At 38.6% G+C, this 15,981-nt stretch overlaps 1 protein-coding gene across 9 annotated transcripts in view; it reads left to right on the forward strand.

Moving 5' to 3' along the window:
- Positions 1 to 15,981, forward strand: part of RALYL (RALY RNA binding protein like) — a 386,418-nt gene that overhangs the window by 344,361 nt on the left and 26,076 nt on the right. For 7 of the 9 annotated variants that reach the window (XM_032128423.1, XM_032128430.1, XM_032128447.1 and 4 more), the window contains 3 exons: positions 4,075 to 4,122; positions 6,319 to 6,482; positions 7,138 to 7,218. In XM_032128423.1, coding sequence (XP_031984314.1) covers positions 4,075 to 4,122; positions 6,319 to 6,482; positions 7,138 to 7,218 — 293 coding nt within the window. The remainder of the gene's footprint in view (positions 1 to 4,074; positions 4,123 to 6,318; positions 6,483 to 7,137; positions 7,219 to 15,981) is intronic. The other 2 variants (XM_032128458.1, XM_032128464.1) reach the window with 1 other exon arrangement.

A 15,981-nucleotide genomic window follows, 5' to 3' on the forward strand; every position in this document is an offset into this window, starting at 1 on the left:
TTTATTAACTTATCATTACAAAATTACTATGCAATTTAATCCTTAATTGAAATATACAAATAGTAGGTTATGTTCAATTGATTGGTATTTTGGGATAAGTGATTGGGCATTTTGGTGTTAAGCTGTTCTTTTTAACTATACCTATTTGCCTTCATATATTCATTATGGAAATGAATGTAAAATACTTCTCTGCAATTACTTTTCCTCTTCTATCCCCCTCTTTTTTCCTGTAATGTCTAATATATTAGTTGAAGGAATCACTGAAAAAATTTGCCTTTTGACAGTAAGTCTGTCAGCAAAAAAGCAGACTCTGGAGAATATTCTCTCTCTCTGCAGAATATACAGCCTGAACTGCAAAACAGCAGTGTCCCTCCACCTCTATCAGCACTCTCATCCTTACCTAAAATTAAGTTGTCTTTAAAGTAAAGGTGGGATTCATCCCACCAATTTAATTCACGTCTGGGTGTGTAAGTAACCATCCACTGAAAATTGTCCTGAAATATCCACCATTTTTTTCAACAGCTTATGAAAGTAACTTCCATGTGATTGATTTTCTAGCAGGAAAACTTTCCATCTCTCGATGCTTATTCTCTAAATCATCTAGTTACCCTCACCGAATTCCTTTTTAACATCAGTTTAGACTGATTCTCTTTTGCACTCAACAGGAACAATTTCTAATACTCTTTTCACATGACATGAGAAATGATTTTACAAATGACTGGAATACCAGCTTCAACGATTAGGTTGATATGTGCTTCCCAAAAAGAGTTTGATTTAAGGAATATTGCTTTTGTGTTTAATATTTTTATTCAGGCCTGACAACAGACAAGCAACTGACAGTATAAATGGTGATAGCTTTGTCAATTAAATTAAGATACATTATGCCCGGTTTGTCAACATTTATGATTTAAATATATCTTTGTACCTGTGGAAAGAAGAGGAGATAGTAGCTAAGGCTGATTTACGTGCAAGACAAAATTCTTGTTGGCAGGAAAATAACACAAGGTATTTCTGCTCTGTCCTGCATTAACTCTCCTAAATGACCCCGCAGAAGTCAGTTTTATCACTAGTGTTTGGAACTACCTAAGTTAAAACAGGATGTGGTCATTAGTTTATGAACAACTTTTGTGGGCATTGCATACAGAATGCAAAAAGATTGCACAGTAGCAATATGTTTTCAACATCAGGTATATAAAGACATAATAACATCTGTAAGTTTATTGAAAATACGCAGAAGCATAACACTGTATTTGCCTGATTGGCACATGCAACTGCTGACATGCATAGGAACTTTGATCACAGCTCTGAAAATATGGTCATGGGGGAATCCGTTATTCTTCAGGCAAACACAGTTTTAAAGATACATGTAGTGTTAAATGAAACCAATAAAGACAGCTTGTACAAGATTGTCATTGTGATACTAAGTTAGAAAAAGGAACCATGACTTTTGCTCAGTAGAAGCACCCTTTACTGATGAGTTTTCTTTGCCTCATGTGAGACACACATAAAGCAGTGTCTTTTACTATCTACTACATTAATGTCAGCATCATGCACGCAGTTCTGTTGTTAATATTGTAGAGATGCCATGTGTTTGTGGGGAAGTAATCTGCCTGTTTACAGTGCCATTAGGAAACTGCTGACTCCACCAGTTCACAGGCTCATTTAAACCTTTCTCTGCTTCTGACCTGCTGAGTATTTGGTATTCAACACTGTATCAGTGATTTCCTGTGGCCACCATTACACAGGCTGTTGGGTTGCTAAGGAATAACTCTCCAGAGGTTAAGATCCTTGCAGTCACCTCGATCTCAGTGCCAGTGATTACCTGTGCTAATTTTCTGCTTGGTGTTATACTGCAGCACTGACCAAATCTTATGTCTGTCCCTTGACATGCAGAAGTAGGAACAATTATGGCTGTGGATGGAGAGATGTACTGGTGTTTTCACACTACAATCTCTTCCACATATTACAGATGAAACATCATAATTCAACTTAAAATTTTCATACCCAGCGAGGGGCCAGAAGTCCTTATTCTGTCCTGTGAGCCAGAGCTGAGTTACTACAGAAAAGTATAGCCTTACTCTAACTGGTACCTGTGAAATATTCTTCACCCACTTCATGGTCTTCAACCTTGAGAAAGTGAATTTTTCTGGTCTTTATGCAAATTAAATTAATCTCAACTCCAGGTGAAAGGTTTCATGTGACACGGATTTTAAATTTAATATTTTTTCTTCAAATTATCTGTTATTTTCTACTTAAAAACACACATTGAATATTAAGTATGGGCTTACTGAAGCTATTAATCATTCAGCTAAATAAAACCACTAGGAAGCTGTGAATAGTTGTAAATAAAATAATAGCTTTGCTACCTGTTACATCTTAGATCCATGCAGACTGGCATGAAAGACAAAATAAGAGCTGTCATATAGCTTAGAAAAAATTTGCTAGTTTCGCATTAAGATACAGAAACATGATCACTATACACAGTCTATTATTATTTAGTGATATTTTGCATCCTCTGTCACACACAGCTTATCTGTTGCTGGGTTCTAGTCTCTCAGGGCTGTTTAATTTAGTAAGTGTTTCACATGAAATACATCTTAGGACTACTTTTCTCAAATAAATTGCAAAAAGGGCCACAGTTGTTTGCAACTCTCATGATCTTTAATTACAGTATTATGCAAGCAGACAGTACAACTTTCAACTGGACACTTGCATGTGAAAGAGATGTGGCAGAGATGGAAATTGTGCCCTGACCTTCTTTGCTAGAATTCTTGACACATTCTTCAAGTTATACACTAAAAACCCCATTTTGCTCAATGTCCAAGAGCAGAAATCATCCACAAGTTCATTCCCTGTGAAGACAAACTTCTTTAATATGTAGCTGGCCTTTAAGGTCCTTTCCAACCTAAATCACGCTATCATTCTCCAATCTCCCTTTTTTTCAGGGAAAGTTTTCTTCTGTGGCTTGTCCTTTCTACCTCTCTCATTTCAACCTTTTTCCTTTCTCATTTAAAGCTTCTCCTTTTGTGATACTTTCTTCATGCTTCTTACCTTTACTATTCATAATTGTCCTCATCAGGCCAGTGAAAAACTTAGATTTTTGTAACTATTTGTAAAATAGTTACAAAACTATTTGTAAAATAGTTACAAATTAGATTTTTGTAACTATTTGTAACTAATCTCTGTAACTAGGCAGAGTTATAAACCCTTGTGACTTTTCCATGCAGAGCCTTTATTGGCTCGTTGGTTTGTTGGTTTGGGGGTTTTTTTGGGGGGTGTATGAGATAGATAAGACTTCTTTGCTATTTCTTCAACACAAAAGTAGAAAGTTGCTAATGGAATGCAAAACCAGGAAGATCAGTCTGAGGCTGACTTTGCTATTGACAGCTCAAAAATAGTTTTCTCCTGGACCTGTGCAATTTCACATGTGTTTGTTTCCCTTGATGGTATCTGTCCTTTCTCAGATTGGTCCATATATTCTTTCCTGAACCTGAGAGGCAATGCATCCCTGTAACACTTATTTAGCATTTATTTTCTTAACCTTTAACTTTGTCTCTTTTTGATGAAAATAATTTGGTGGACTCAAGCACCAGCAAGCAGTCCAACCCTTTTCATGTTTCTCTAAATCAAAGTAACTATCTTAGCTCACCTTCTCACTGATTTCCCACTCTTTCATGTATTTAACTGTCTTTCTACTCCACTGATGGTGCTATGTTAGACCAGAAAAGAAGAGGGTGTCAGTTTTGGAATGCTAACTTCATTTGATCACTCAGAGAATTACACTATAATGATCCTCTAATTACAGAGCTGTCTCGCTGTGTTAAATCCTTCCTGTATGTGCTGTCAGCTGTTTACACTGTTCTGCATGCCCCAGACTTCACATTTCCAAATATACAGTGATAGCTGACAATAGCATTGACAAACATAATTTACATTGTATGGTTGTATAAAATAAGTGGAAGGACTTTGAAGAAGGGGTTGAAATTTGAGAATAAGCCAATATTACCACAGTTTTAATCAGTGTGTATTTTCCTGTAAGCCAGTTCATTCTTGTTTTTCTGTGTTTTTCCACAGTGGTTATGTCTTTGATTATGATTACTACAGAGATGATTTCTACAATCGGTATGTGTGCTTATATTTTTGTACATCCTACATAATTTCTAATATTTGTTTATAATAGAATCCCGTCCTTCGGTTAAACAGGTCAGTTCTGATTTTATGTATTATTCATTGCATTATTTCTATTGTCTATCAGAAGACTATTTGAATACGTCAGAGAGAAAATTACCACCACCAAATGTATGCTTACTAAATAGGTCTTTTGATTTTATCCTTCTCTAAGAGCTTTTGGGGCATTTTCTGTTGGGCACTGGCAAGATCAGAACTGTAAATTTAGAAGGGTGACTGAAAGAAAAGGCATAGTTGTCTGCACATTAGTGATTATTGGGGCAAAAGATTGCTTTGGATCTGAGGACTTCTCTTTATCATTTTTCATATTACAAGCACAAGGAAAACAGGCACGGAACTTCAGAACTATAAATGGAAGCATTGTTTTTTAAAAGAAAACATATTATTGGAATATATAGAGCTTGATAAAAAAAAAATCAAGCCCAAAAGCTTTGCATAATTTCGTAAACAAAAGTAGGAATAGATAGACAACAGGAAGAAGAAGAAGAGAATCCCAGATATCCAGAGATAAGAGATCCACAATCACTTAGATAACAGCTCTTTTATATATTTTGAGAAAAGGAAGCATAGTTTCATATTTCACTCTGTTATGTAAACACAAACCATTGGAAGCTAGAAAAAAATCACCTGTGGAGTAATAATCACATACTGAACTTTTGCATGACAGCTTACAGCTCTTCAGGAACATTTTTATCCAGTAACATCAAAAAGGAGTTTGTGACCAACCTGCAGTTTATCTAATATGATAAATGATGAGTGGCAATAAACACTAATATTTATGTTAAAAGTAGAAAAAAAATGGTTTCGTTTTCATCTTCAAACACAATTCTTTACTTATGCTCACCATGACTAGAAACTGCTCATTTGTGGGAATATTTGAGGCCATGGAGTTCACAGTCAGTGAGTGTGACAGGACCTCTGTGACACATTTTGTAAACAGCTATGGAAAAGGAAGGAGATGGTTACATTGTCTGTAGGATTAGAGTACAGACAGAACTGTGGTTTGATTTAAGCACTAGGTATGTACTTGCCAGAAAATGGGTTAGAAGATTTAAGTTTGACTCTGCTTCCTGTTTAGCATACTGTTAGATGCTGTGGTGAGTGAATTACTGTTTCTTGTGTGTCTGTTTTCAAATGTGTATCTGCCTGGCTGGGTGACAGTACTCACAACTGTGAAAATTAAACATGCAGTTATAAATTTCCATAATTACTAGTTGCAAGTAAATTTGAGAACATTTTATGAGGATGTTGCTTATCCCTCTGCTTCAGACTCTGAACTGAAAATCTTCATTTTTTTTCTTCTCCTGACCTATCATACCCAGAACCCATAGCTTTTATGTTCTAAATATAACTGTGGCTTTGATTACCTTTTCTACTGCCTTTATTTCCCTCTACACATTTTAGTTATTTGCTATTGATAACTGTATTTTTAGGATTGGGCTATTCTGTTTGGGAACAATAGTTCCTTTTTGTTGTAGAGTTTCTTTTATTGACTGTAGTGGTAAAAGCCTGAATATCTGCCTGCTACAGTGGTTTTGGTTTGAACTTTTTTTTTTTTTTAATTTATTAAGCATGGTTGGGTATTTTAGTGTTTCTACACTGATTCATTCTTCAATAAAGAGAACATATGCAAAGACTTTTTATTTCACAAACTGCAGGATATTTCTTTATGGTGATGGTTGTCTTCAGGAAAGTTCTCTTTTGTACTTTACTTTTACATCTTTAAAGATAGCAGATAGAAAACTAGAATTTAAGCCATGCATGTAATAAAGGAGCTGAAGTGTCACAACAAAATGTACTGCTGTTGGCTTTCAGCAATGAAATGATGTGGACCTGTGGAAAGCAAGTTATGGATTTTCCATATGGCAAATAGCGGAGTCCCATAATACATCATTCATTTAAATGACACACAAAAAACCTGAGCCGGTCTGTGCACTGGTGTGTGACTGAAATCTGAATAAGGCACTTAATGTGCATAGGTCCTTGAAATCTAATTTGACTTGATATAAAATGATTACGGTTTCAAAGGGTAATTTTCTCAAAGATAACATGCAAATTTAGTTGACAGAGCTTCCATGACATAAAATCACAGAAGGTTTTATGGAGTCCAGCTGACTTAATCTTTTCTAGGTTGTTTGATTACCATGGCCGTGTCCCCCCACCGCCCCGTGCAGTGATTCCACTCAAACGTCCTCGTGTGGCTGTGACAGCAACTCGTAGAGGCAAAGGGGTTTTCTCCATGAAGGGAGCATCACGATCCACTTCAAGTGGGGCTTCTTCCTCAGGATCCAAATGTGAGTTGCTCATATCAGTTGAATATTATTGAAACAATGATCCTAGCAATGTCTGCAAACAGAAAGCTTCCACTATATAGCCCTATTGCAGTCATTTCCTACCCTCAGAATCCAGCTTGAAAAACTGGCTTGATTACCGAAGCTTCCAGGCCTTTCCTGCAAGTCAAGGAGCACACTCATAACACTTTTGAAGAAAATTCTTTCAACATTTTACCTGCTCCCTTGGCCTCAGAAAAAGCCTGTTTAAAATCTCCTCTCAACCTGACTGCTCATACACCATGAGATCTTGTGAATAGCTGGTAATAAAACAAAGATAATAATCCTGTTATAGCCAGACAGAAGCACATTGATTTCTGTGGAGACTTGAGGGTTGTATGTAAGCTGGTGGGGGTGGACTAGGGGGGCCACGGGAGGTTGGGTTATGTGTACTTTTTTTTACCACATTCCTGTGAGTGTAGAAAGAGGCACAGTGTCTTTCTCTGTTTTAAAGGAAGTTCAAAACAGGATTGGCAACTTGGGGTTATTTAACCCTTTTTTAGTGAGTTTGCCTTAGAAAAGCTGATGAAAAATAGGCATTCCCTCCTCCAAGCTCACCAAGCTCCCCACTCCATAGTATGTCCTGGGAACTTCATCTTCCTCTTCGTGCATCTTTCAGCACCCACCCGTCTTCCCCTGCCCCTTATGTGGAGTGATACTGTCCTTGGAAGCGTCACTGGAAGAGGAAGAGAAAGATCAGGTAGGGATCAGATATTAGAAAGAATGAAGGAACTTCAATAAGTCTTTTGCAGTACTAGAGTGGCCAGCAAAACATCATGCTGTCTTACATACAACCGTGAAATAATTGAATCCATCAACAGTACATCTTACTGCCAGAGGAGTTAATTATGGCATCAACAGGACCCAGTCAAATACTCTGTGTGAATAACATATTCAAATCTCACATGCTAGTATCTAATAAAGAAGGTGGACCTCTAGTGAGCCCACTAGGATCCATTCTTGATCCTATTGTATGACCTGAGTATATCAGAGACATTGAAGGAAAGCATGAAATAAACATGTAAATGCATGTGACTGAAAAAATGGACATGTGGTAAACACAGCTAAAGATAATGTTGTACACTCAGGAACAAGGAGCTCAAGACATTCCTTGGGGAGGATGATTTTCTGACAATGAGAGGCTCTGTATCTTGTACAGTTAAATCACTCACAAGTCTCCAGGGAGTGAATGGGTGGGATGTCCATTACCACTAACAGGAGCTTTGATGCCTAACACACAGGAAGACATCTAAATTTAGATGTCATATTATGAAGCTCACTCAGACCCTAAGAGTAGCAGCTCAGAGTAGCAATACTTCCTTTGTTCTCTGGAGAATGATCATGAGTCTAGACATTTTCATACAAACCTTGAAGTAACCTCTTCCTCAATACTTTAAGTAACAAATTGTGTTTTCTTCTATTATTTTAAAAGAAAGTATACAGCTCAAGATCTTCATTTCAGAAAACTTAGAACTTAAATTATTTTGTTAATCCTTTTCAGTCCTTGAATCTTTGGGTTTTCACAAAGTGAATCAAAGCTTTAGTTAGATCTCATTTGTTCATCATTTACCGTTGTTTTAGCTATATAAATATTTGTAGTATAGGTGCAGTCAAATCACTAATTGTCCTAAAGTATGCTCTAATAAGGATGGGCTTTTTTGACTCACTTTGCCATGAAAAGAGAGATCATTTTCAGATAAGTTTTTTATTTATTTTTCTCGTTGTCCAGAACAAGAATAACTATAAAATTCTTCTAGAGAGCTGAGGATCTTGTATCCCAACAGATGACAAGAAAAGCTCTCATGCAAAAATCTGAATTTCCATTGTAGTGAATGAGACAGAGAATATTACATCAACATATAGATATTTATTCCTCAGAACTCATGCAAAATTTGCTTTATTTCTTCTGCATTTCAAAAAATATTTTGTAGTACTGTGTCAGGACTTAAGTAATGCATAGCATAGATTATAGGATTCAACCTTTGTTCAAGTATCCCCAGACATTTGCTATAAGATTTCCAAAACACTGCCTGCATAATACAGCAAATATTGCAGAACCTGTAAATTATTTAATGGAAGTGCAATCAGGAGTGTCCAGATCCAAACAGGCAGTGTTATGCCCCAGTGAAAACATCCTGATCTATGTATTCAGGTGTGGTCTGAATTCTAAAAGTGTCAGTCTAAGAGCTCCAGGCGACAAGATCATCCTTGGATCCAGGTCTTTAACTGAAGGAAGAGCTGCAAGATGCATCACTAAAAACATGGGCTGACATTTTGACCTTTGTTAGGTTTCTACCCTCAATTCATTGCAATGACAATTGGAACACAAATGCAGAGACTTTTTATTGTGATGAAATAAATTGCACAAAGTATTCTTTCTGCATGCAGCACATCTTTAAAAGGAGTCAGACACACAGTGTACAGATTTTCATGCCTAATTTTCCTGTAAAATTACTTCCCTTTTTGTCAATTCTGGTCAAACCATCATAAATGTAGAAATATGATTTTGTTGACTTGGTCAGGAATGTAATCAGCTTATTGTAAGACCTTATCAGAGAAATAGCAGAGCCATTCCCTTAGAAGCTTCAATTTGGAAAGTAGATAATGTATGTTTTGCAGCTTCCTTTGACACTTTCTTGGAAAAGTTGATTATATTGAATTGTGGAAGGATGCAATTTAATATTTTGTAGCCCCTCACTCTACATTGCTAATCTGGACCCCTTGACCTAATGCACTGTGCTTCTAATAGTAATTTATTGTTAGTTAAATAAAGGATTTCTTCAATAAGGAGAAACATGGTTCATGGGAAGGAAACTATTTTGAGTTTTAATGAAATTTAAGACCATAAACCAGCTTCATTGCAAGTTTAGAATTAACAGTGTCAAAATGGTACTGCCTATGCTTGAAAGATTTCACCCCCTGTAGTGGTTTGGTCCAAAGTACTCATTACTGTTTACCTTCTGTGAGATAAGAATTAGGAGAAACGCAAAGCAGGCAACAAATTTGAAAGAATATAAAGAAGTTTATTAACAGACCTAAAAGAAGAAAAAAAATCATACCACACCTTCAGAACACTTCTCCTCCCCCCCACCTTTCTCCCTTCTCCCACTGACAATGTAAAAAGACAACCCTTGAGATGTTCAGTCTGTTTAGCACTTCCATAATAACCTTGTTCAGTCCATTTAGGAAGAGGAGTCTCTCTTGCCCATGCTATGAAAACATTATCACAACGAGACAGCCGCCTGGGTTGGTTCTCTGCTCGCATGTGAGTCCCTTCCCCCGACTTGCAGCTTTTCCCACAACTGCTTTCGAGGGTCCACTCTTGAATTACTGGGGTACAATTTTAAGGTTGAGCCATTCAGAAACAAAAGTTCTCTTCACCCATCTCTGGGAGCATTTCGTCTCTAAGAATAGCGGCCCTTCTCCTTCCCTGGGAGCAAAGGGTCCTCCTCATCTTCATCTCTAGGACTATCTCTGGGAGCATCTCTGGGAACTGAGGTCTTCTCCTTTTCCATTTGGAGCAGAAGTCCTCATCGCTTCCACCTCTCCCTGTTCAAACTTCTCATGAAATTACAGCTGCTTCAGCATCTGCCTATCTCAGCACAGGTGCTTTTGCTCACAAGTACAAGTTGAATGCTCCACCCCCCATGCCTTCATGAAATTACAACAGGTACTCTGATATATCATAGCTTTACAACAGAATTTCAACTTTAAGCATCTCCTCTTTCTTCTCCCTCAGGTTTTCAGCTCTTCACAGCACTAAAAGGGTTAATCTCACCCAGGCCTTGCAGGTGGAATTTCGCTTATCGCTGTTGGTCACACGATCTTTTGCTGGACAGCAGGGAAGCTTCAGCTGAATCTTGGCCGCACTGGAGAGGGGGAGCCGGGCTGCTCCGGCTGCACAGAGCAGGGCTGTGGGGGGGGAGGTTGTTCCGCAGGTGGAACAGGGCCCATCGGCTCCAGGATGGCCGTGGCCCAGCCCAGCCTGGCCCAAGCAGGGCCTGGGCCGAGCCTGCCAGCCCCCGCACGGGGCCCGCAGCCACCTGTCCCAGTGCTGGAAACGAGAGGGACTCTGCCTGGGGTTAGTCTGTTCTTAAGTGTGTATCACAGAGGCGGTCACGACTTTAAGTGGCTTAAAGAATTGTCCATATTCAAACTGGCCAGCTGATAGGTTCTGTCAGGTCACAGAGGAAGCTGTAAGCACCCCTTTGCAAGAACATCACTTCCGAGACTATGCTTGCTAACCCATGACACCCCCATATAGCAAAACTCTCATGAGATGACTTCCCCTAAGACATTTTTTAAGATGTAAGTAGAAATCTCATAGATGTAACACTTCACACTCAGACTGGATCCAGAAAATGAACCCATACGTGTCATATTAAGGATCACAACGTGGGAGATCCCCTAAGTGAAATCACCAGAATCAAAAGGACTCTCTTCTGAAAAACAGCAATCCAAAGGCAGAAGTTTATTGTTGAGCAAAGATGTTACAAAAAACATAGTACCAAAAATGCCTTGCTCAATGATGAACACATCTGCAAAGATAATATCTGCCAGCACAGTAAACTCCTGTTTGACCGAAAAGTGGCAATATGTGTTTTAAATTTGTGTCCAAAACACAAAATACATTAGGAAGATTTGACTTCTTTCCTAAATCCATAATTTTTTCAGGAACAGTTATCAATATTTTGTTTTCTTTTTAACTCCAAAGACTAGAAAAACATAAATCAGCATTTCCAAATTACCAGAAGTAACTCACAAAATTAAACATGTTGGTGGGTAAATCACACATAGTAGTTCTTCATATTAATGGTATGTTAATGGTATGAAGCAGTACATTCAAATTGCTATTTAGAACTGGGAAAAGCTCACTTTCTCTGACAATGAAGAAATTGAAGGTCTCAGAGTATGCACTTTCATTTTACACTGCTGAAATCAGGAGGAAAATATTAATCAAATCTTTTATACTCTGTGTGCTTGAAATTAAGGCATAGACACTTAGGACGTTAAAATATGTATTGAATTATGTCTTTAAATGAATTAATGTTGACTCATAGAGTTTATATTTGGCTCCATCAGGTGATCCATTTTGCAGTGATACCTAAAGTAATAAAATATGATAAAATATTTTATATTAAACATGAAGGGCTTAGATAAAAATGCGTGACGTTTCTTTCCAAAGAAATCTGAATCATGCTTTGTGGATGAATCAATTTGCAGTTACTGAAAAAAAAAGTTTCAAAATATAGCTGTAGTTCAATGGTAGGCCTTTCATTTTTAAAATGTGACTGACCTTAATTTTATATCTCCTGTTATGCACTGGATGTGGCTTGTCTCGTTTGGTGTTAGATGCTTCAGTGAAAGATGTATTCTGGAAGGCCACAAAGGGCTGGAAAGGGTCACTGAATCAAATTCCTAACTCTTGCAAGTAGCATCATCCTTTAATCCTTTCAGATACATTTTAAAGATAGTTAGAGTTTGGTTTTTTTCTGTGTCTGTTTCTTCTAATTTCCAGCTTAGTTTGTTTCTCATTTGTTCACATTCTTTTTTTTTGTGCCAACACTGTCTTAGCATAAAAGTAGTATTTCTTTTTGCCTTTTTTTATCTTCAGCAAACAAGCAAAACACTTCTGTCACTCTACAGGCTTTCCATTTTTATGGTCATCTTCACAGCTGTTCTCCACATGTACCTGCTAGAATTCAGTGATTCAACTTGTACTCACCAGCTCCTCATACAAAGACATTATACTTCTCCATCTTTAGCAGTACATCATCTGACACATCCTAGCACTGCATTTTCCTTCTCGTGGCTGCATATAGTGATAGTCTATTATCAACCCGAGGATAATTCCGTCACTGTCTTTTTCTGCTGATGAGCCTTGGTGCTGAGAGTAGAAGTTCTGCTGTTAAGTGTAGGATTTTTTTTCAGTGCAATTGCATGTCACCATTTTTTCTAATGTAATATTCCTTAAAATCACCTGACCTCTTCATCCATTTCAGTTTACTCTGAAAAGATGATATCTTTCAATTTCATGTAATCAGAAAATTACATTTTTGCATCAGAGTTGTTCAAGACATTTAGCCATTTTGGTGCCAGTGCTTGAGAAATTTCATTAGTAATTTCTGTCCTTTTCAATATGTGCATTTCTGTCACCTGCTGGCCTTTGTTTATCTGCTAGTTGGGAAAAAATTACCCAACAGTAAGTTACTTTATTTTCCTGTTCTGTTGTTCAAAAGCAGATGAACAGATATTTTGGACACATGCAGCTCAGGTCATGTTTACCAACGGCTTTATTTCTTGCCTAAGATCAATTTTAAAAAATCCATGTTGTTTTAAAGGGAAATTTATACACTCAAAGCAGGACACCTGGAGCACAGAATTTATAATCTTTACATTTTATCTTTGTCATAACACTGCTTTAAAAGCCTGAAGTTCTTCTCAAGTGCTATTCTACTGAATCATAGACTCACAGAATGGCTGTTTGGAAGGGACCTCTGCAGCTCCTCTGGTGCAAGTGCCCTGAAAAGAAAATTTCCCAGGACCGTGTCTGACCACATCCATGGGAAAAAAAAAAAATAAAATTCCTGTGTTAAGACGCAATTTCACATGCTTTAATTTATGACAAAGGTCTTTGGTGTGTCAGTGGGGTCTACTGAGAAGAGTCTGGCTTTGTTTTCTTCATTCCCTTTTATACTGGGGGCCCAGAGGTAGACACAGTACTCCAGATGTGGCCTCACAAGTGCTAGGTAGAGTGGTGTGCTGGGTTAGGCTGGGGTAGAGTCAATTTTCTTCACAGTAGCTACTATGGGGCTGTGTTGTGAATTTGTACTGGAAGCAGTGTTGATGACACGGGGATGTTTTAGTTACTGCTGAGCTTATACAAGGTCCTTCTTTGCTTCACCCCACTCCACCAATGAGCAGGCTGGGGGGCACAAAGAACTGGGACGGGACACACCTGGGGCAGCTGACCCCAGATGGCCAAAGGGATGTTCCAGACCATGGTATCATGTTCTACAAAAAATTATGGGGAAGGGTGGCCAGGGCTTGCTAAGGGCATCTGTCAGGTGGTGTTTTCATTTGCACCACTTCTGCTTCTTGGACTTTATTTCTTTCTCTGTTATTTTCCTTTTCATTATTATTATTATTATCATTATTATTATCATTATCATCATCATCATCATCATCATCATCATCATCATCATATTGTATTTCAATTAATAAACTGTTCTTATCTCAACCTATGAGTTTTCTCACTTTTACCCTCCTTATTTTCTTTCCCCCATCCTTCTGGGTGTTAGAGAGAAGTGAGCAACTGTGTGGTGCTTAGTTGCTCGATGAAGTTAAACTGTGGCAAGGAAAAGATCTGGCTCATGCTCAACTTATTTTTCATCACAGTCCTTCATAATTTGTCTTTGGTAGTTGCTCCTTACTACAGAAATAACCACTACACTATAATTGAGAGTGGAGTTTCTCTAGGAGAATAATTTCAATGACTTGTACATTTCTCTGCAAGGTAAAACAATAAGCAATTCAAGTAATTGCACCATCACAATGTTGAAAACAGAGTGAAAATGTGGAACTTGCGCAGATAGGTTGAGATTTTTTTCTCTTTTTTCTTTCAGTCCACTTAAGTGTTAACTTGAAGCAATTGACTCTATGAACACAGAATCACAGAATCATTTAGATTGGAAAAGACCTACAAGATCATCCAGTCCAGCCTTTACTGATCACGACCTTGTCAACTAGACCATAGCACTAAATGTCACAGACAGTGGTTTCTTGAACCTCTCCAGGGATGGTGATTCCACAACCTCCCTGGGAAGTCCATTCCAGTGTTTAACAACCATTTCCATAAAGAAATTACTTCTCATATCCAACCTGAACCTCCCCAGATGCAGCTTGATGCTACATCCTCTTGCCCTATCACTAGTTATCTGGGGGAAGTGGATACCTCCCACCTGGCTACAGCCTCCTTTCAGGTTGTTGTAGAGAGTGATAAGGTCACCCCTGAGCCTCCTTTTCTCCAGGCTAAACAACCCCAACTCCCTCAGACACTCCTCATATGAATTACCCTCTAGACCCATCACCAGCCTCATTGCCTTCATTGCCCTTCTCTGGAGACTCTCCAGCACCTCAGTCTTTCTTCAACTGAGGTGCTTAGAACTGGACACAGCACTCGAGGTGTCTCACCAGTGCTGAGTACAGAGGGACAATCACTGCCCTGCTCATGCTGGTCACACTATTGCTGATACAGGCCAGGATGCCATTGGCCTTCTTGGCCACCGGGGCACACACTGGCTCATGTTCAGCCATCTGTTGCCCAGCACGCCCTTGTCTTTTTCCTCTGGGGTTTGTTCTTTGAATCCTCATTGTTGTCTTGTTCCTTCTGGTGCCATCTTCTTCCCAACCTAGTTTTTCCAGAGACACCACATGGAAGCCCCTGTGCAGCAGACCTGAGGTGAACAGCAGCCCTATGCATGTGCCTGTTTCCTTGTCAAACTCAGATATGCAAATGTTTTCTGTTTTGCTTAGTAGACTGGAAATAAATACCATTAAGTCCTTGCAGTGTCACTTCTGAGTTTGCACCTTTTGGACTTGGCCAGCCTGCAGTTTGCTAGTCAAGGGAGCATCCCTGACACATCAGTTTGGCTGCATGAAATGTGTTGCCAGCTGGCTTCATAGTGGGTTCCTGCCAAGACTTAGCATTCCCCGTTGGAGCAATTCCCACCATTTCACTCTGGATTCTGAGCTACCTTGCTACTCCAGCATGGACCAGCCACTGCCCCTGGGGGATCAGTAACCTTCTAAATATACAGTCGTCAGAATCTTAACATTTTGTTTCAGATCTGTGGGATTGGATAGTGACCCGTTAAAGCCTTGCTCTATAAATGCACAAAATAATTCCATCATATACTGTATAGCATATAAGAGTCTAGCATGAAGGTTAGTTTTATGCTTTTTTCTTTAAGTCCTTCTGTTCATTCAGTGTGAGATTGGAGGTTTCAGCCTATGATAGTGTGAGATAATGCAATTTCTCAATATGAACACATGATTAAACAAGTGCATTACCACATATAGCAACCTACTCCCTTTAGCTGACATGTTACGCTATACATGACCCATATTCTAAGATAAAAGTCTTTGGTTTCAGCCTCAGTGAATATGCTACAAATTTGGAATAAGGCTGATTTGCAGCAAAATCATACTCATTAATTACCACTGAAGCAGGCATTAGCTTGTCTTCACACTTCACCATCAAATTGGTTCCCCAATACAAATTACCATGAGACACCATGATAACAGACGTGGCCAAGGATCAATGAACAGGACTGATGTAGCATGATGCAAACAGAAGACCCTTTTGACAGAAAGGGAACATGTCCTTCCTAGCAGAACATCCCTTTTCCCTGGCTCAGTAAGGGCCCTCCTGTGTGTATGTGTATCCGTGTATCCGTGCTCT

Source organism: Corvus moneduloides, chromosome 1 (genome assembly GCF_009650955.1).
Source record: "Corvus moneduloides isolate bCorMon1 chromosome 1, bCorMon1.pri, whole genome shotgun sequence".
In the NCBI taxonomy this organism is placed as follows: domain Eukaryota; kingdom Metazoa; phylum Chordata; class Aves; order Passeriformes; family Corvidae; genus Corvus; species Corvus moneduloides.